Genomic DNA, 22293 nt, shown 5'->3' with positions numbered 1-22293 from the left:
TGTCAGATTTTTATCATTTTGTCTCCTCATACTGAACTTCGTCTTCTGTCTTTACATTTTTAATTTAAATTATTAATCATAACCATCTCTACTTTGAATTGAGTATTATTTACAGAGACACCATTGTGACAGCAGCATGTTGTCTGGAGCTGATCTTAGAGCAACAAACTCTACATTTTTCCATCCACTGCTGTGTTGGAACACGCTTCCCTCAGCTGGAATGTCAGTCCAGCACTCAGAGGTTTGACAGAGCAACAACGACATGCTTTGATTTGATGCAAGTAAACCTAATTATTAAAACTAAATTAGGGCATCACTTTTAAATGTGTAAATCTTTCTGTTGGGGAAGCTTTGACATCTGCCGGAGGGCTGTCCGGACCGAGGTTGATGCCAAACGAAACGACGTGAGCGAGAGTCGAAACACGTGGAAATGAGTTTAGCTTTTAGCACCGTCATCGTCAATAAAATCAATCCATCAAGTCAGAACAGGCCCAGAGTGAGTGTGAGCTGGTTTCTGTTGGAACAGGGTCGTCCAGCATGATCAGAAACACCAACGGTCCCTGAACGCAACACCGTCTGTTTACTAGTTGTCATGTTTTCTCCTTTAAAAACATCAGGTATCTTTCTTAACAGACACATCTGAACTAATACACTGACTAAATCTTCTGTCTGTCTGCAGGAGGCTGCTCGGCCCGGGTGGTGAAGGTTTCTCCTGGTCCGTTAATCCGGGTTGAGGGTCAGCCGGTGTCCATCCGATGCGACGTCATCGAGTACGGTGGGCCTCGTGAGCAGGTAAACAGATTTAAAAAAAAAAAAAAAAAAACTTTATTTCACAATAATTGGGAAAACATCTGGAGTCAACATGTTAAACATTGTTCCAAGTCTCTACAGGTGTTAATAAATGGCGACTCTACATCTGTATTTTTAATCTGCTTCCATAATTCCTTCCAATCTGCTCCATTTTAGGCAAAAACTTCTTGAATTTTTGTTTCCCAACCATTAGTCTCAGCTGAGTCACTAAAGGCTTCACGGTTGCATTGAGGAGCGCAGAATTTTTTGTTTTTTTACAGAGTTTTATTCGGACAAACGGTTTATTTTTAGCAAATTTTTGAATTGAAGCATGTTTTTCTCACCGTGGTTCATTTTCTCTAATCTAGAGTCTTGCATCTCCATGGAAACAGAATAACCTGTGCAGGATGTCACAGCTAAAATGCTATAAATCATTAAAAAAAAAAACTTAAGTTGATATATTGTTTTAAACTTTTTTTCACAAAAACTGGAAAAAAGTGGAATCAACATGTTAAACATTGTTATAGGTGTTAATAAATGGCGACTCTGTGTATGTGATTTTAACCTGCTTCCATAATTCCTTCCTATCTGCTCCAGTTGAGGCAAAATATTCCTGAATTTTTGTCACCTGACTGTTGGTCTCAGCTGAGTCACTAAAGACTTCGTGGTTGTGTTAAGGATCACAGAATTTATTGTTTTTTACAGAGTTTTATTCGGATAATCGGTTTATTTTTCCTGAATTTTTGAACTGAAGCATTTTTTGGGGAAGGTTTTTATTTTGCACATTTTTCCTCACTGTGGTTCATTTTTCTCTGCAGTCTAAAGTCCTGCATCTCTGTGGAAAGAGAACAACCTGTGCAGGATGTCACATCTAAAATGCCATAAATCATTAAAAAAAAAGAAAAAGTTTATGTATTTTTAATTATTATTATTTGTTATTATTAAAATTGGAAAAAATGGAGTCACTGTGTTAAACATAGTTCCAAATCTCTACAGGTGTTACTAAATGGTGACATCTGTGATTTTAATCTGCTTCCATAATTCCTGCTAATCTGCTCCAGTTGAGGTGAAAAGTTTCAGAATTATCGTCACCCGACTGTTAATCTCAGCAGAGTCACTGAAGGCTTCATGGTTGCGTCGGGGAGTGCAGAGTTTTTTGTTTTTTAGAGTCTTGTTCAGACAAACTGTTTATTTTGAGCAAATTTTTGAATTGAAATTTTTTTCAAGGGTTTTTTTGCACATTTTTCTGCCATAAAGCTTTAAAAAAAAGAGAAAAACTAAAGTTGATTTATAATTTTTTTTCACAGAAATTGGGAAAACACGTCTAGTCAGCGTGTTAAACGTTGCTCCAGGTGCAGTCAGGTGTTAATAAATGGTGACTCTACATCTGTAGATGTCTTACTGTATTTTCCTTTCCATCTGCCTGCAGTTAAAATGATCACTGAATTTTCATCGCCTCATTTTTGGTCACAGCTGGATCACTCACGGTTCCAACAAGCAGCTCAGAATTTATTTATTTTGAAAGAATCTGATGAACATTAGACTGTGGGTAACTGTTGAGTGGGGTTGAGTGTTCAGATGGTTTCAGGTCCTATTTATTTGTCCGACTCTACAGGACTTTGAGTGGGAGATGTCCAGAGAGCCCAGCAGCCAGAAGATAAAGATCATCTCCACCTTCGACACCAGCTACTCCCACCAGTCGGTCAGTAAACGCGTCGCGTCCGGAGACATCTCGGTGGTTCGGCTCAAAGACAACGAGGCGGAGCTGAAGATCTCCGAGGTGAAGGCGCTGGACGCCGGCTTCTACTGGTGCCAGACGCCCAGCACCGACTCGGTCATCAGCGGAAACTACGAGGCTCAGGTGCAGCTCACCGGTAAGAACCCCGAATCTGACCGTTTGATCGGTTCATCCATCGCTAGGGTTTGTTTTCCAGCATGAAGTCCTGCAGCTGGAGAGAAACGAGATGCATTTTTTACGATATTCTAAAGCTTTATAATGACAGAAATCTTAAAAAAAAACTAATTATAGTTATGTTCTTTTTATTTATTTCTTTAAAAATCCTGGAAAACCATTTTTTCCTGTGCTGACAAGTCTTACTATCACTGGAAAACAGAAACAGAGACTCTACATCCTGCAGATATTTCACTATATTCTGAATTCTTGTCTTTTAACTTTGTTGAAACACTTCCTGCAGTTCAGCCGAGTCCATGAGAAAAGCTCATGAGGTTTTTGTTGCGGTCACAACTGAGTCCATTTTTTGTGTCATTTTTGTGTTATTCCAGCATCCTTTTGTGTCATTTTGCGTCTTTTCGTGCCATTTTTTTTGTATTTTTTATTACTTTGAGTTTTTTTTTTTTTGCATTTTTTAGCATCATTTTTGTCTGTCATTTTGCATCATTTTGTGTAGTTTTTCTGTCTTTTTTGTCATTTTTGTGTGTTCTTGCATCATTTTTTGTGTTATTTTAGCATCCTTTTGAGACATTTTAGTGTCTTTTGTAATTTTTGTGTCTTTTTTGCCATTTTCCTGTTAATTAAGCAGCCTTTTCACATCTTTTTAACATCTCTACGTGTCGTGTTTGGTGTGATTTTTTTTTGCTATTTTAGCCGCCTTTTGTGTCATTTTTGTGTCTTTTTCCATCATTTTCACGTTATTGTCTTTTCATGCATTTTTGTGTTATTTAAGCATCCTTTTTTGCTGTTTTTGTGTCATTTTTGTCTTTTTGTGTAATTTTTGTTATTTAAGCATCCTTTATTGCCATTTTTGTGTCTTTTCAGCATCTCTATATGTCATATTGTACATTTTTGTGTAATTTTTCTTTTTTAGCATTCTTTTTTGTCATTTTCTCTTTGTGTTGTTTTTAGTTGCATTTTTTAGCTTAATTTTTTCTCTGTCACTTTTGCGTCCTTTTGTGTAATTTTTGTCTTTTTGTGTCATTTGTGTTATTTAATGTAATTTTCATGTCATTTTTGCGTCTTTTTGTATAATTTTTCTGGTATTTAAGCATCCTTTTGTATCATTTTCTGTCCTTTCAAGCCAGTTGTGTCATTTTTTTTTATCTCTTTGTGTTGTTTTTGGGCATTTTTAAGCTTCATTTTCGTCTCAGTAACTTTCGCATATATTTTAGTGTCATTTTTGTGTCATTTCGAGGGTTACATTTCTTTTCACAGTTCCTGGCTCTGATAAAAGGTGTAATTTTCATCATAAGGTTTATTTTTTTTACGTCTATTTTGTGTCATGTTTCGGTTGTTTTGCGTGTCTCTGCGGTCAGTTTTGGGTGTTTTTGCAGCCCCATATGATCATACCGCCTCCTCCGTGCTACACTGTCAGGACCATGTCATAAAGGTGTCGTTTTGTGGGTCTAAACTTCTCATAAATCAGCCGGTTTCTACTTTGAGGCGTTTAATTGTGGCAGAATAGAAGAGGCTTTGGCTTTGTGTTTGATGATGAAGCTGCGTTTGAATGTTTTTTTGCCCACGTGGGTTCGTTTAGCAGCCGTCCGTACGACTTACTGACGCTCTGCTGACCAGATCCTCTCTCCCGCTGCTTGTGGACGATCGCTGGCTCGTAGTTTCGCTTCCACGCCGACACACGGCACACCTCGGCGCTCCCACGCCGCCGTGGAGGGAGCAGATGTCAGGTGGGAGTAGTTGGCTTGTGTCAAACGAGGGCCGAGGTTTGGAGAGGAGCACAAATAGCATCGTTAGATTCCTGTTGATCAGAGGAACGTCGTCAACAGTTGGTTCCGCTGGCCGTCCATGAATTATCTCACAGCAAGTTTAAAGCAGAAATATGAAGATTAGCAGCCAAAAGAGTAGAGACCGGAGCAAAGAATACACCTGGAAAATACACGTTTATGGCGCCATGTTGTGATATTTTTAAAAGATCTTTTTGTGGGGTACCTGTATAGCTCAACGCGTTGAGTGGGTGACCCATGTACAGGACTGGTCCCCGACGCAGCTGGCCCGGGTTCGGTTCCTGCTCGTGGCCCTTTACTGCATGTCTTCCCCTGACTCTTTTCCCGTTTCCTGTCTCTCTCTCTCACTGCACGTGTCCAATAAAGCTGATAAAAAGGCCAAAAAAATAACTTAAAAAAAAAAATATATGTGTTTGTGTTACTGTTTCGCATCATATTAGCTTCAGTTTTGTCTGTCACTTTTGCATGTTTCGTCATTTTAGTGTCTTTTTGTGTCATTTTAACATCTCTCCATGTCGTTATTGCGTCATTATTGTGTTATTTAAGCATCATTTTGTGCCTTTTCTGTCATTTTTGTGTTATTTAAGCATCTTTTTTTGTCATTTTTGTGTCTTTTTGATCTCTCCATGTCATTTTGTACATTTTTGTGTTATTTATGCCTCCTTTTGAGTCATTTTCTTGCCTTTTTGTTGCATTTTGTGTTGTTTAAGCATCATTTTGTGTCATTTTTGCATTAAGCTTCCTTTGACACAGACACAAAAATGACATGACATGAATATGTTGCAAAAATGCACAAAAATTACACAAAAAGATGCTTAAATAACACAAAATTGACACAAAAAAATATGCAAAAGTGACAGACAAAAATGAGGCTAAAAAGATTTTTTTTTTTTTAAAACATGAAAAATGACAAAAAGACAGAAAAGTGACATGGAGAGGTGTTAAAATGACATTAAAATGATGCAAAAACGCACAAAAATAATACAAAAGGATGCAAGAATAACAGAAAAATGACACCATAGATGTTTATTTTCCAGGTGTTTTCTTCTTCTGTGTCATTTTTCTGCATCTCAGTGGAAACAGAACAAAATGAAGAAGAACTCAGATGTTTTCTGTACATGATGATAGATTTGTCATGCATGAAATTGTTTTAAAAACCCCCCAAAAAAGAAGAAGCAGCAGCTGTGATAGGAGCTGCAGGGAGGAAGTGTGATTAACCACAACAGCACCACTTCCTGTTTTACCAGAATTTAACTGTCGGTCATTTGAAAGTCAAACTAGAAAAGAGATCCGGTCAGATCTGGAGCTTCCTCATCCTAAAACATTTCGTCAGCAGAGCTTTAAAGTCGTTAATATTCAAAACTAAACCCTCAGGAGTGACTAAATAAAGTGGATTTTATCAGACGAGCCTCTTCCTGTCCAACTTTACTGCATTCTCTACTCTGCTTTTCTGCTCAATTCCATTTATTTGCGTTTCGTTTGTCATTTATTCCATAGAAAATAATTGAACCTAAACCTGTGATTCTTTCCTAAACGTCACCTTTAGTAAATTCTCTTGTCATAACGTTTGGACTCATATCAGGTCCAGATACCTGGAAAAACCCACACGGTTAAAACAAACACAACTTATCTGACCTTCTGATGGTCAAACCAGCCCACAAACAAACTTTAACTCAGCCTGAGCTTTATTTCATTCAGCCTTAAGCAGGTAAATATTTACAGACATTAATCCTCTGAACTGTTTGTGGAGGTTAAAGTCACAACTATGGCTAAAAAAACAGAACTCAGAAATGTCTTGTCTGCAGAATGATGCAGTTAGAGAGTCATAAAGCAATAAAAAGGGAAGTTCAGTTTGTTTTCCTCTCATCAGCTGTCAGAAAATGTCTCACTGTGCTGGATGGATCCAACAACTCGTGTCGTTTTTGTTGTTTTCAAGTCATTAATGTCTTATCGGTTGAACAGAATTTTAGGATTTTTACAGAATCTAATTAATAGAAATGGTTCATTTATGGTGAAGGAAAAATGCTGAATAAAGTGATTTTGATGACATATTTTCTGAAGAAATGAAACATCACACAGGAGTAGTTCAAGGACCATTAAAAAGTTGAAAAAAGTCCATTTTTTTTTTGACTTTTTTGTAGTTTCTGGTTCTGTTAAATGGTGTAATTTTAATGTTTTTTTCCCCTTTTTTTTAAGGAGTTCATCCAAAAAGTCTCAGATTTTTTGTCATGTGACTGTTGGTCACAGCTGAGTCATTAATGTCTTATCGGTTGGACAGACGGCTGCAGAATTTTTTGTTTTTTACAGAATCTGACTAATAGAAACGGTTTATTTGTAGCGAAGGAAAAATGTTGAATAAAATGATTTTGGTGAGATATTTTCGGAAGAAACGGGGGCACTTCAAGGACCGTCAGAAAGTCAAAAATCCAACCATTCTTGCTGCTTTTCCAGTTTCTGGTTCTGTTAAATGGTGTCGTCTGGGTGATTATTGTTACTATTCTGCTTTTTGAGGGTTCAGAGGGTTGAATCCTTTGGTATTTTATTAGAATAGCTTGATTTTCCTTCACATTTTGGTTGTTCTCACGTTCATTATCCAGCTTCCTTCATCTGAGCTTCACCTCGACTACAAAGAGCTGATTTTCCTCCCGCTTCTCACCGCGTTTATGCGACTTACCGCGAAAACTTTCCAGAAAAACGACTTTCTCTGATCGTCTCCAAAGTTCACGCGTTATTTTAAATTCGGGCTATTTTCCGACAAAAGAAACCCACGTTCAGCATCTTCCTTTGAGTCTAATTGGGTTTCTCGCCTGTGCCTGCTAATTAAACAGGAGCTGGCCGTGTTTGTTTAAATGGGTCTTTTTTTAGCGTCTATATATTCATGGGGAGAGCCCCGTTGTGTGACAGCAGGTTAGTTAGCTCCGATAATGCGCCATCATGCTCGGCTCCCCAGACGCCTTGTTAAATTTAGACTGGAGACGTGTGGAGCATATGTTGGGTGCGTTTGGTGGGAAGGTGTCGATTCAGACCAGTCCAGACATGAGTGCCACATCCAGCAGCCTCGGCTTACGTAAGGATCGGCTGAAGGAGAGGTCGCCGGGAAAACGCCTCTCAGGCCCGTTTTAATTGACGGAGCAAAACGCAGATTATTTGCGCTGACTTTGTGGTCTGTCACAGACACTGGGATCACTGCAGTATGAAGCAGCAAACACTCGCTTTAAGAGCACTTCACCATAGTTAACCCTTTGAAATCCTGCAGTCAGAGCGCTCACTCCTGCTGTGTCTGAATGTAAATCATAGATAGACATCTGCAGTGGAGAACAGAAGCCGTACAGTAATTACTTAAAACCCGAACAGCAGAAACAACAATGTTTTTCAGCGCATCATACGTCCACAGATTGAATCCTCCTCAGCAGACTGACTGATTTCTGCTCTTTAAAATACTAAAGGTGTTCGATTGAACTCAAATCATGGCGACAAACTCGTACTAGTTGTTGTTTTCATGCTGGAATGTTCCTGGGGCTAATCAGATCAGACAGTCTTTTGATTTATCCACAGATATCAAACCTTTTCCACTCATACAGCTCCATATCATGACCTCCATCCTTCACTGTCAGGACTATGCCTTCACTGTGGTAGTCCTGGTCAGGTTCACACCAACTGTTCACACAAACCCCACTATTTTTCATCTTTTTTGGTCTTTTTGTACTTGTTTTATGGTTGTTTTACGTCTTTTTATGATTGTTTTACATCTTTGTATGATTGTTGTACGTCTTTTTTTGGTTGTTTTACGTCTTTTAATGGTTGTTTTACGTCTTTTAATGGTTTGCGTCTTTATGGCTGTTTTACATCTTTGTATGGTTGTTTTACATCTTTTTGTGGTCATTTTATGTATTTTAATGGTTGTTTTATGTCTTTTAGTGGTTGTTTTACATCTTTTGATGGTTGTGTTACATCTTTCTGTATTCATTTTGTGTCTGTGTGGTTGTTTTGTGTTTTGGTTTATCCACATACATCCATCTATAAATATCATCTCCACAACATCTTTTCCACTCATGCAGCTCCACATTGTCACACTCCCCTTCTATACCTGCAGCTCTGATTAGTGCTACTATGATTCCTTCTATACCTCCTGATTAGTGCTACTATGACTCCTTCTAGACCTTCTGATTAGTGGTATTATGACTCCTTCTATACATCCTGATTAGTGCTACTATGACTCCTTCTATACCTCCTGATTAGTGCTACTATGACTCCTTCTAGACCTTCTGATTAGTGGTATTATGACTCCTTCTATACATCCTGATTAGTGCTACTATGATTCCTTCTATACCTCCTGATTAGTGCTACTATGACTCCTTCTAGACCTTCTGATTAGTGCTACTATGACTCCTTCTATACATCCTGATTAGTGCTACTATGACTCCTTCTATACCTCTTGATTAGTGCTACTATGACTCCTTCTCTTCTTGACATTGCACCGGGCTGGACTCACTTCTGTTGTTTACTGTAAATGCCCTGATGAAGCCGAACAGACAAAAAGGAAAACAAGGCGAGTGTCATGGCTGCTTTCTGTAATCTGATCTGATGTTTGGCCTTGATTCTCTGTGATGTCGTGTTCATGTCGGCTGGTTTGTGACAGGGAGTCACGTTTCTGAACTGTCAAAGCCGTTTTCACTCAACATGGCGTTAGGAGCTGTTAACATTTTTAGATCAAAGACAAAACCCCTTCTTAAGAGTCATTATGGTGCAAGTTGTTATCCATCCAAGGCTACCGATGTGTAACGAACCTTTTAGCAACACTCCTGGGTGTGTTTCCAACACACAGCTTTCATTATTATGGTTGAGATTAGAGTCTTAAAGTTGTATTTTTCTAATAAAACTATGCCATTTGGGGTTCACTGTGCACAACAGTAAGAAAAAACCCAAAGTAAACCAGTCTGTGTTGGCCTATGTGACAGAAATCTGTGCATTTTCCCTTATTTCTTTCTATTTGATAAGAAGAACTGTCTCTTACGCCAGTGTAAATGAAATCTCAACAAACAGAATGGGTTTAAAAACAGCTTTTCTGTTGGTGTTTGTGGTTCTTATCATTCTGATGGTGGAGATTTTCCTTTGGAGCTGATTTAAACCTCTGGAAGCAGGAAAAAGCTCAACATGCAGCTGTAGGAAGACGTTTCACCATGATGGATGTATCATCCAACAATCGGTGTAGTTTCTGTTGTTTTTTGTCTTGTTTTTGTAATTTTATGTCTGGTTTTTCTCATTTTGTGTCTAATTTTGGTCCATTTGTGTCTCATTTGTGTCATTTTCTGTCAACTTATTGTCATGTTTTCTCCTCAAACTGTAGATATTTAACTATTTCCATGTTTCCAGACTTTATAATCATCAGCTATAGAAAGATGTTTCACCATGCTGAATGGATCGCCAACAACTCGTGTCGATTTTGTTGCTTTGTGGTTCGTTTTGGTCATTTTGTGTCGTATTTTTGTCCATTTGTGTTACTTTTTTTCAGGCTTTGTGTCTTGTTTTAGCCATTTTTTTGGTGTCGTTTTTGTCCGGTTTTGTGTTTTGTTTTGGTAAAATTTTGTCTTGTTTTCGTCGTTTTGTTTCTCGTTTGTGTTGTTTTATGTCTGGTTTTGGTCATATTTTGGTCTCATTTTGTGTCTCTCTTTTCTCATTTTCTGTCAAGTTGTTGTCATGTTGTCTCCTCATCCTGTAGATGTTTTTCTATCTCCATGTTTCCGGACGTTTCCTCTCTACTCTGCTTATCGGCTGTAGAAAGATGTTTCACCATGCTGGATGGATCTCCAACAACCTGCTCCTCTGTTCACTGTTTCTGATCCATGCTACATTTATTTGATTCATCCAGGAGCTTTGGTTTTACTCTCAGTCTCTCTTGTCGTCTCTGTTTTGTGTCTTATTGGTCATTTTCTCTGGTTTTTGCCACTTTGTGTCTCATTTTAGTGATTTTGTGTCTTGTTTTAGTGATTTTGTGTCTCGTTTTTGTGATTTATTGTCTCGTTTTAGTGATTTTGTGTCGTGTTTGTGATTTTGTGTCTCGTTTTTGTGATTTTGTGTCTCGTTTTTGTGATTTTTGTGTCTCATTTTTGTGATTTTTGTGTCTCATTTTAGTGATTTTCTGTCTTCTTTCTGTGATTTTGTGTCTCTTTTTGGCAATTTTGTGTCTTTGTGACAGTTTTGTTTTCAAATTGAGTGATTTTTCCTCTTAGTCTCTCAGTAAAAACACTGCCTGCAGTTCAACCGATTAATCACTGAATTTTTGTCACTAGACTGTTGAGGAATGTGGAATTTGTAGTTTTTTACAAAATCTGAGGAGCACAAATAGCTTGTTTTTAGCACATTTTTAAACGAAATTCTCATAATGTTATATTCTGTAAGCAGGAAAAACTCTGCCTTAAGGTGTAATAAAAACCTGAAACTGTCCTCGGACATGTGATTTGCAGCTCACATGCCAATTAATGCGTCCTGGTGGCTGGCAGAGCAGGTCCAGTGGATTTAATCCTGCTCAGCGAGACATCTCTGTCCAGCAAGCTAACACTGAGCTGGCACCACGGCTCCTTCTTTTCACCGCCACAAACGTCCTTTTCCAACCTCGTCTGCCAGATTTTCAACAGCGAGGTTCTGAGGATTCTTTAGGCTACCTTCACTTTCTGCATAAAACTGGCAAAAAGGGGTTTACAAAGAACCAAAGGCTTCTGAACATGACGTGGTGATTCCCTGAAGCGTCTTTCCTGCCAAATCTAACCTGGTGGCTCTCAGTACTGCAGCTATTAATAGGCTGAATATGACAGAAAATACCACAACTTCAGTTAATAAAGATAGTTATACATGAGCATTAAGCAGCAGAACTGAGGAGGATTCTATGTGCGATGGGGTATTTTCTTATTTTTACAAAAATTGGTAACAAAATCAAGTCACATGTTAAACATTGTTCCAGGTTTTAATCCTAACAAAATAAATGGTGACTCTACATACTATAGATGTTTTACCGTGCTATATTTTTAATTTTACTTGCGTTCTTGCCTCCTAACACTGCCTGCAGTTCAGCCCAGCCAAAATGAAAAGTACCTGAATTTTTGTCAGCTGATTTTTGGTCACAACTGGACCAGTCAGAGCTTCATGGCTTCAATAAAACAGCCAAGAATTTTGTGTTTTTTTGTAGGATCTAGTTAAAGCAAAGTGTCTAATTTTTGGAAATTTTCTAAATTATTTAGAATTTTTATTACGTCACTGCTGGTTGCAGATGAATTATTCACGGCTTCTTGGTTGCACCAAGGAACATGCAATTTTTTTTCTTTTTTCCTTTTACAGAGTCTAATTATGGCATACAATTTATTTTTTTGTGCAAATTTTGTCAGAATTTTGTGTTTTTTATAGAATCTAGTTAAAGCAAAGCGTCTTTTTGGCAAGTTTTCAAAATTAGGCAATTTAGATTTTTTATCACCAGACTGTTAGTCGCAGATGAATTATTCATGGCTTCTTGGTTGCACCGAGCAGCACTGAATTTTTTTATTATTATTATTATTTTTTTTTTTTTTTTAACAAAATGTAATTATTTCACATGACTTATTTTTTGAAAAATTTTCTCAGAATTTTAGTGTTTTTTTTAAATTTTTTTTAATTTAATAGAATCTAGTTAAAGCAATGTGTATTTTTTTTGGGGCAAATTTTCAAAATTAAGCGATTTTGAATTTTTGTCACGTGACTGTTGGTCACAGATGAATTCTGCATGGCTTTTTGATTGCACTGAGGCGCACAGAATTTTATTTCTTTATTTTACAAATTCCAATTACGGCACACGAATAATTTTTTGGCAAATTCTGTCACAAATTTAATAAAATATCACGATTTTAGCGTTTCGATTGGTTAAGTTTCCTGATGGAATCGTGCAACACACACGAGGACTATCGAAAAGCTGCAAAAATCTCTGCTAAACTGGAATTTTGGTGGGTTTTTTTTTTTTGGAAGATAATTTAACCCTTTCAACACCAAAAGCCAGTTTTTGTGTTAAAAGGGTTAAATTTGTCTCCATGACAACACGTTGAACGTTCTTTTAAACCATCTGAAGCTGAGATAAGCTTTTTTTTTCCCTTCTTTCTTTCTGATTGCTTACAAAGCAGTTGTAAATGTGGCGTTGCTGTAATTCCCATAATGCACAGCGACATACTCCTCTTCCAGCCATCTGCCACCTCATGGATTCATTTGTAATTTCCAAAACATGCCGCCGTTTATCTGAATATTTCTGAGACTTTTAGAGTTTTGAGATGTTTAAAATGAGTGATTTAACACCTGAAGTCACCCAAGCTCCAGCTTCTTTCTGTTTTCGGTGGCGTTTATGCAGAAACTTGCAGCTAAATGAGCCTGTAGTTTGTGGCGACCCCCTCCGTCTGAATGTGCCTCTCAGCTCCGTTATTAACCCCCCGCGTCTTCGCTGCAGACATGCGAATCGCTGCAGCATCTGGCATGGAAAGCCGAGGTAGAACTCGTTTTCGTGGACGCCTTGGAAAGTTGTGCTCCCAACACGACAGATTTTTTAATTTCCTCCAACAGAGTGACTCATGCGTCTTCTTTATGCGTCAGAAAACAAAGACTCTGCTCTGTTCAGACCTGCGGCTCTTCAACAACGCAGGAGTGAAAATAAATGTGTGTCCAGGCGAGTTGATAACCTTCACCAACGCTGCTGTGGGCGTTTCTCCTAATCACTAGTTTACAGCTTTATCTGTTTAACTCACCTCGAAACTCGCCGAAGGAAGCCTCAACCTGAACGTCACCTTGATCAGGTAGAAATGTCGTTATTTTTGACTGTCACTCCACCCAATAAATACCAGACGTTGAATCATGAGCCTTTAGTTTCACAGAGCGACTCCCTTTTGAAGCTTTATTTTTACATGCGTACTCAGACACACCTCTCAGGATGATTTTACCTCCCGAAGCTGCTCACATCTCACGAGATTTATAGATTTATTTTGGAGAATCCTCATTAGCTGATGCACAGTATCGACTATTCCCACGTGTGAAAAGCAATTTAATTGCCAAATTTAACCATCATAGAGGGGAATTCAGAATTTTAAAGTGATCTGGGTGGTAGTTTTGGTGTAAACAAAGTGAGGAATAAACTTCCTACAGTGCAGTTACAAAGGGTTAGGGAATGTTTATCCTATGAACCCCAAAAGCAGCTTAATTTTTTAAAAACTCTCCGTAATAGACCATCTGTTAGAGGCAGAAACTGTAAATAAAAAAGATAAAATGGGGAGAATTCCTGCAGTTTTAATTTTCCAATTATTGTCAAACAAATTCTGTGACTTACAGCTTCATCTGTAAAAACAAACAGATCGAAGCTAAAAATCATCAAAATCGCTTCATTAAACGTGCTGCAATTGAAACATGGCACATCTTAAGGCTACTGTCACCACATTTTAAGGGAATATGGTCAACCGGCTAACAATAGTACATCAAAGTGTAGATCATTTCCTGGCGCTATCACTGTGAATTGATATTAGCATTGGTGCTGAAGCCCTAATAATTAAAGCTGCAAAGCACTGTCAGTCATGTCCTCTCCACCAGGCAGCGCTACGACTAAGAATGTATTTCATCACATGGATGTGATCAGGACTGGACTCTGATCAAACATGTAAAGTTTGAGGCAGATTGGAGCATGTACAGAGGAGTTAGACAGCACTTCCTGTTTCATTGTGAAGCATCATAAATGTGGGGGCCACCATGGCCACGCCCATTCACTTCTGTGGAAAGTTCTGTGAAGTTTTCATCACTCAGGCCGATTATATATGCTGGCCAGTTCTGAGGTTGTGCATATCTTCCTAATTTGGTAGATGTAGATGAAACGTCCTGCGGGGACTAATTTGTTTTGGGGTGCTATGGAGTCATTTTGCCACAACACTGCATTAGTCCCATAAAATATCTTTTTTTTTGCCACATCGGATATGCGTACACACTTTAATGCGTTTTCAAGCATCTTTAGCTCCAAAAATGTGACAGTAGAGGAAAGTATAATCAGAATTTCTTTCATTCCAATAGTCCTTGCACCTCTTTTGGTGTCGGGCCCTAAATTTGGTGAAATGTAACATTTTTCCTTTTGTTTACAGACTCCTAAACTGTTGTTTTTCTGTTTCCCATCAGTCATCCCCAACACCCTAAAGGTGTCGCCCCAGACGCCGCCTCCGAACGTCCCTGAAGGCAGCGACCTCACCCTCACCTGCAACGTTACCCGGGAGCTCACCCACCCCACCTACCTGTCCGTCACCTGGCTGGTGAAGAAGGGGACGACGTCCGAGGAGATCCTGACGTTCGGGCCTCAGGGCGAAGTCGTCACGGGGGCCAAGTTCGCCCGTCGCTACGCCGACGGAGGCATCCGATTGGTCCCTGGCAAGAACGGAGTCTTCGAACTGGTGATTTCCAGAGTGACGACGTCCGATGAGGGGATTTACGAATGCAACGGGACGGAGTGGACGCACGAAAACGGAGGGAAGTGGATAAAAATCGTGGAGAGTACGAAAGAGATGGGAACTGTTGCCGTTACTCCGACAGGTAAGAAACGATCCAGGACTGATTTAAAGGAAGTCAAATATGTCGCAGTCTTTGTTGGTTAACTTTCTAGCAGCTTAACATGAAGACACTGCTTTACTCCACATCGTCAGCTGCTACATGTGCTGCAGACAGACTGTTACGCAAACTATGTGGTTTCTAAATTACCCTGAGCATGTTATTCTGTTAAAAAAAAAAAACACACAAATTCATATTGGTGCATATCAGACAACATCTACACCGATACTGACGGATCTGCGATATTGATTGATGATATCTGATGTATCGATCAGCAGCATCATTGTCGCCGGCTGCACCAGTAGTTGAAGCATTAATTGTTGTTTTTGTTTACATTTACCGGTAAGATACAGTTTCCTGATTATCTTTAGCAACTCTAACTGTGAAATATCTCAACAAATATTTAATGTTTTTTGTTCATAGTCCCAACCAAAAGTCTTTTGGTTTCTAATCAAATATCTGGTCGGTCTCAGCTCTACTTTGTGTGTCATGCTAATAAGGTAGCGTTAGCATGCTAGCACATCAAACTAAAATGGCAACTACACTGAAACTAGTTTAACTTATTTAGCTAATGACGCCAGAACCTTCTTTATTATTTTATGGCGTTTAATTTTAATAAATAAATACATTTAATAATAAATTAATTTTAACACTTTCTTCTTTCATAGTTGTGATGTCTTCAGTATGAATCTACAATGTAGGCAATCATTAAAATAAATAAAAAACATTGAATGAGAAGGTTGGTCCAAACTGTTGACTGCTACTGTAAATGTGTGTGTTTTTGGTCAAATGTGGTAAAAGGAAAAAATTAAATTTCCCAAAATTTTACATTATTTTGGTTTAGCATCTATATGAACAGCTTTTTTGTGATTTTACTAGCTATTAGCTGTAATTTAATAAAACAGGGAAGATCTATAAAATTACTGGCATTATTTACAGTTATGACATGTTTTCTTGATTTAAAAAAAAAAAAAAAAGTCAACCTATAAACCGATTTTTTTCCTGGGATTTATTAGATATTAGCTGGAATTAAAAAAAACATTTTTTCTTTTTTCAATTCTTAATGTACATAATTTTTCAAACAAATCGAGACAAATATCTGTAAAATAAAAATAAACAATATTATATTATATGTTATTTAGTTTCCAGCGAGTCCTGGTTTCTAGTGGGTCCTGGTTCCTAGTGGGTCCTAGTGGGTCCTAGTGGGTCCTAGTTTCTAGCAGGTCCTGGTTCTTAGTGGGTCCTGGTTTCTAGCAGGTCCTGGTTCTTAGTGGGTCCTGGTTTCTAGTGGGTCCTAGCTTCTCATGGGTCCTGGTTCCTAGTAGGTCCTCATTTCTCGTGGGTCCTGATTTGTAGTGGGTCCTGGTTCCTAGTGGGTCCTGGTTTCTAGAGGGTCCTGGTTTCTATCGGGTTCTGCTTTCTCGTGGATCCTGGTTGGGTCCTGATTTCTCGTGGGTCCTGGTTGGGTCCTGGTTCCTACTGGGTCCTGGTTGGGTCCTGGTTCCTACTGGGTCCTGGTTGGGTCCTGGTTCCTACTGGGTCCTGGTTGGGTCCTGGTTCCTACTAGGTCCTGGTTCTCCTCTCTCTGCTGGGTCTGCTGATGCTGGATCAGGTGATGGACGTGGGAGAGTCGTGGTCTTTGTTTTGAGGACCTCTGTGGTGTGGTTGTGGGCCGTTGCCATGGTTTCCGGTATCTTAGTGGGTCAGTGTCCTCTAAGAACTCGGTTTAATGAAACTGAGACGAGCCTCGAGTCTTTGTGTCTCCTCTTATTGACTCAGACGGAGCAGAGAGGATGAGGAAAGTCAAACAGAGCGGTCTTTGTGTCTTTTGTCCTCCTCCAGACACCGTAGAGTCGTCCTCTCTGTTTGTGTTGTCAGTGGAGACTCCAGGAGCTTCTGGTTAAAGAAATCTACTGGAGCATCTCAGTCTGAACGTTCCCTCTGGAGAACCAAGTTTTACTCTAGTCATCCGTTTGTGTGTCTCGTTTGTGTTGTTTCCTGTCATGTTTGTTTCATTTCCTGTATTGTTTTCCAAATAATTGTCTCGTTTTTGTCATTTTGTGTCTCACTTGAGTCATTTTGTGTCTCATTTTTGTGATATTATGGCTTCGCTTGTGTCGTTTTGTGTTTCATTTGTGTCATTTTGTGTCTAGTGTTGTTTTAGGTCTTGTTTGTGTCTTTTTTTGGGACAGTTTATGCCCTTTTTGTGTGATTTTTCTTGTTTGTTCTTTTGTGTCTCATTTGTGTCGCTTTGTGTCTCATTTTTGTGATATTGTGGCTTCACTCCTGTCGTTTTGTCGTTTCATTTCCTGTATTGTTTTGCTCATTTTGTATCTCGTGTCATTTTGTGTCTCGTTTGTGTTGTTTATTGTGTTGTTTTGTCTCATTTGTATCGTTTTGTCTCATTTGTCATTTTGTATCTCTTGTATTGTTTTGTCTTGTTTGTGTCATTTTTGTGCCTCAATAGTGTCAATTTCTGCCTTTCTCTTTCTGTTTTTTCTCATTTGTGTAACTTTGTCTGGTTTTTGTTGTTTTGTCTCGTTTTTCATTTTGTTTCTCATTTGTGTTGCTTTGTGTCTCATTTGTGTCATTTTGTGTCTCGTGTGTGTCGCTTTGTGTCTCATTTGTGTCATTTTGTGTCTCGTGTGTGTTGCTTTGTGTCTCGTGTGTGTCGCTTTGTGTCTCGTTTGTGTTGTTTTGTGTCTTGTTTGCGTTGTTTTGTCTCATTTGGGTCACTTTGTGTCTCGTGTGTCCTTTTGTCTTGTTTGTGTCATTTTTTGTGCCTCATTTGTGTCCTCCTTGTGTGTTTTTTCTCGTTTGTGTAACTTTGAGTCTCATTTGTGTTGTTTTGCCTCTTTTGTGTCTCTTTTATCTCATTTTGTGGCATTTGTGTTGTTTTGTGTCATTTTGTGTCTCATTTTTGTGATATTGAGGTTTCACTTGTGTCGTTTGGTGTCTCGTTTGTTTCATTTCCTGTCTTGTTTTGCTCACATTGTGTCTCGTTTGTGTTGTTTTGTGTCTTGTTTATTTTTTGTGTTTAATTCCTGTTTTTCCTTCCTGGTGCTGCAGCAGGTCTGAATAAATAAATCATTTAGAGGTCAGATTGGTTCCCGTCTCTCCACAGATGAAACATTTTGGTTTTATTTATTTCTCTGTGTCTCCACCAGATGTTTTCTTCTGTTTATGTTGTTTCTCTGCACAGTTTTCAGATTGTTGTTGTTGTTGTCGAGGTGACTTTGCCGTTGGTGTGTCGATAACTGGTGTGAAAACGCAGCTCAGAGGGTTTAGTCTTTATAGTCAGCTGCTGTCATTATGGGATGTATCCAGACTGGTTGTTCAGCCATGGAGCCAGATAATGTCTGATTTTGGAATAATAATAAAAAAATAAATAAATATAAATAAATAAATAAAAATAAATAAATAAAATAATAATGATAAGTAAGTAATAACAATAGTAATGATAATAAATAAGTCAGTAATAATAATAATAATAATAATAATAATAATACTAATAATAATAATAATAATAATAATAATAATAATAATAATAATAATTAATAATAATTAATAATAAATAATTATTGAATAATAATAATATGTCAATCATTTTATTTTATTTTATTTGTTGATGTGTTCTATTGTTCCTTTCTTTTAATTTGCTTTTATTCTAATTTTATTGTTTGATTTTAACTGGAAAGCACTTTGGTCACCTTTGAGTGTTGTAAAGTGCTCTATAAATAAATTTTGATTGATTGATTGAATGATTGAATGATTGATTGATTGATTGATTGATTGATAATACTAAGTAAATAATCCTGTCAGTGAAAAAGAAATTATTATTATTATTATTATTATTATTATTATTATTATTATTATTATTATTATTATTATTAATAATAATAATAATAATAATAATAATAATAATAATAATAATAATAATAATAATAATAATAATAATAATAATAAATAAAATAATAATAATTCTGCAATAATTTATTAAGAGTGAATAAATAATAAATACATAAAAATAATATGTCAATAATAATAATAAGTCATTAATAACAATAATAGTAATAATAAAGTCAGTAATAATAATTAATAATAAATAATTATTGACTAATAATAATAATGTCAATAATACTAAGTAAATAATCCTAATGATAAATTATGATAATAATCGTAATGAATAAATGATAAATAATAATAATAATATAAATTAATTATTGAAGAAGATGAAGAAGAAGTCAGTAATAATACTAAGAAATAAATGATTAATAATAATAGTAAGTCAGCAATAATAACAATAAGTAAGCAATTATATTAATAATAAATAATTACATAAATAAATAATAATGATAATAATTATTAAATAATAATCAGTCAATAATACTAAGTAAATAATAAGTAAATAATAATAATAATAATAATAATAATAAATCAATAATAATAATAATAATAATAATAACAAATCAATAATGAGTCAGTACTACTGCTAATAAAAATAGCAATAATGATAATTAATAATAAATACTTCATAATGATGACAATAACTCAATAATAATAATAGTAGTAATAAGTCAGTAGTAATGATAATAGTGATAATAATGAGAATTGGGCCGTAATAATAAATAATAATTAATCATACATTACTAATAAACATCATTAATGATGAATCAATAATAATAATAATAATAATGAGTCTTTAATGATGTGTTTCAGTGCGTTCATTGGGCCTCTCGCTGACTGACTTCCTGTTTCTCCTCTGCAGGTCGCTCCCTCAGCGTGAAGGCTTCTTCCTCTTCATCCCCCTCCTCTTCCTCGCTGCAGCTCTCCCCTGGCGACACCATGACGCTGCTCTGCTCCGTCGCCGCCGACAACCTGCCCTCCGTCACCCCGGAGGTCACCTGGCTGGCGGACGGCCGCGAGCTCATCACCATGGAGCGCAGCGGCGTGGTGGCGTCCAACGGTAGCCGACGGGCCGAGGCCAGCCCGGAGAGGACCGAGGCCAGCCTGGAGAGGACCGCGGCCGGGGAGTACCGGCTGGTGGTCCGGGGGGTCGGAGGCCCCGACGGAGGCCTCTACGCCTGCAGGGTCCGGGCCTTCATAGGCAAGGAGGGCCGCAGCTCCGGAGGGGGAGGGAGGTGGCACATGGTGGCCGAGAAGACCTCCAGCCCTCTGACGGTTAAAGTCTCTGACATCAGTGAGTCTGATTATTGATTATTGATTATTGATCAGTTAACCTCCAGCCCTCTGACGGTTAAAGTCTCTGACATCAGTGAGTCTGATTATTGATTATTGATTATTGATCAGTTATCCTTCAGCCCTCTGACGGTTAAATTCTCTGACATCAGTGAGTCTGATTATTGATCAGTGAATGACTGATTGTCAATAGATTATTGATCGATTAGTGACTGATTATCAATAGATTATTGATCGGTTAATGCAATGCTTCAGGTGTGATGTCACTGTGTGGTCTCAGACTGATTATTGATAGATTATTGATTGGTTAATGTCATCACTGTGTGGTCTCAGACTGATTATTGATAGATTATTGATTGGTTAATGTCACCACTGTGTGGTCTCTCAGAAAGGTCTCAGGCAGCAACTGAACAGGAAAAACAAGTACGGCCGTACTTTGTGTTACTTTATGCCTCATTTTTGTCCTTTTGTGTCTTGTTTGTGTCATTTTGTGTTGTTTTATGCCTTTTTTGTGGTGTTTTGTGTCTGTTTTTTGTCGTTTTGTGTCTTGTTTGTCTTTTTTTAAATGTCTCATTTGTCTTTTGTGTTTAGTTGGTGTCACATTGTGTCCCACTTTTGTCGTTTTGGGTCTCGTTTGTGTCGATGCCCTCTGTTTTAATGTGGTTCTGATGGTTTTTAAAAACATTTTCTGGTGAGATCAGTTTGAATCCAGTGCTATCTGTGCTCACTCCTCTGTGTCTGTTGTGCGTGGATTAGCATTTCATTTTGTGTCATTTTATGTCTCATTTGTGTCGTTTTGTGTTGTTTTATGCCCTTTTTGTAGTGTTTTGTGTCCTTTCTTGTCATTTTGTGTCGTTTTATGTCTCATTTCTGTCATTTTGTGTTGTTTTATGCCTTTTTTGTGGTGTTTTGCGTCTTGTTTTTGTCTTGTTTGTGTTGTTTTAGGTCCCATCTTTCTTTTGTGTTTAGTTGGTGTCACATTGTGTCCTGCTTTTGTCATTTTAGGTCTCGTTTGTATTGATGCTCTGTATTTTAATGTAATTGTGGTGCTTTTAGAACATTTTTGTACTGTTTTCTGGTGGGATCAGTCTGAATCCAGTGCTGTGCATGCTGACTCCTCTGTCGGCTCGCTGTGTTGCGTTTCCTTAGTTTGTCGGTGGTTTGTGGGTTTGTCGAGTGTTGTCAGAGGTGTCGTGGGGGACGTATGAAGCTGCTGCTGTTTGATTTCATGTATCAGCGCTGCGTCTGGAGGGGGAGACTCTTTAATCCTCTAGTCAGCCTGTCTTCTCCTGCTGCGAGGACGATTGATTAGTCGTGCCTGTCCTGCTGTCTGACAGGCAGAGAAGCCAGAGGTTGTTGGTATCTGAGGCTCTAAAGAGCAGCGACGTCAAACACAGTCGACACAGCGATCAATTAGCGAGGTGGTGGGTGGTCCTTCTGTCTGTCTGTCCGTCTGTCTTCTGTCTCTCTGCTGCTTTCACTCTTACATCATCGCTGCTTTTAGTTTTCTTTCTGCTGGAGATGAATGATGGAACATAATAGAAAACAGTCGTTCACACGTTCACGTCTTTTTTAATCTAATCAAAGGCTGATTTTCAGTTTTTCTTCCCATAAAGAAAACAAATAATTAAAGACTGATATGTCATAAAAATGTCTTTATTTGGTGGAGAGGATCATCGTCACACTTTTAAAACCAGTGCCGGTAATTCACACAACCCAATGAACTCCAAGTTTCATTTCATTTTTTCTTAATGTGGTTCATTTTTTCATTTGCAATATAAACCATGAAGAAGGAGGGACAACTCAGAAATGTCTTCTGTGCAGTTATAACAACACAAAGAGGCAAAAATAACACAAAATGACGTAAAAGTGACATGGAGAGGTGCTAAGATGGCGTGAAAATCACACAAAAAATACACAAAATCACAGAAAAAGATACTTACATGACACAAAAATGACACAAAATCACATAAAAACAAAATCACACAAAAAGATACTTAAATAACACAAAAATGACACAAAAAGACA

At 37.8% G+C, this 22293-nt stretch overlaps 1 protein-coding gene across 1 annotated transcript in view; it reads left to right on the top strand.

The window, feature by feature from the left end:
- The window catches only part of LOC111582343 (prostaglandin F2 receptor negative regulator), an 81752-nt gene that overhangs the window by 7255 nt on the left and 52204 nt on the right, over nt 1-22293 (top strand). The window contains exons 2-5 of the mRNA XM_023290968.3: nt 680-792; nt 2405-2663; nt 14644-15051; nt 19835-20266. Of these exons, the coding sequence (XP_023146736.2) occupies nt 680-792; nt 2405-2663; nt 14644-15051; nt 19835-20266 (1212 nt within the window). The remainder of the gene's footprint in view (nt 1-679; nt 793-2404; nt 2664-14643; nt 15052-19834; nt 20267-22293) is intronic.

The sequence above is a fragment of the Amphiprion ocellaris genome, chromosome 24 (assembly GCF_022539595.1).
Source record: "Amphiprion ocellaris isolate individual 3 ecotype Okinawa chromosome 24, ASM2253959v1, whole genome shotgun sequence".
Taxonomy (NCBI): Eukaryota; Metazoa; Chordata; class Actinopteri; family Pomacentridae; genus Amphiprion; species Amphiprion ocellaris.
Note: the sequence above shows the minus strand (reverse complement) of the source record. Positions and strands in the feature narration are given on the sequence as shown.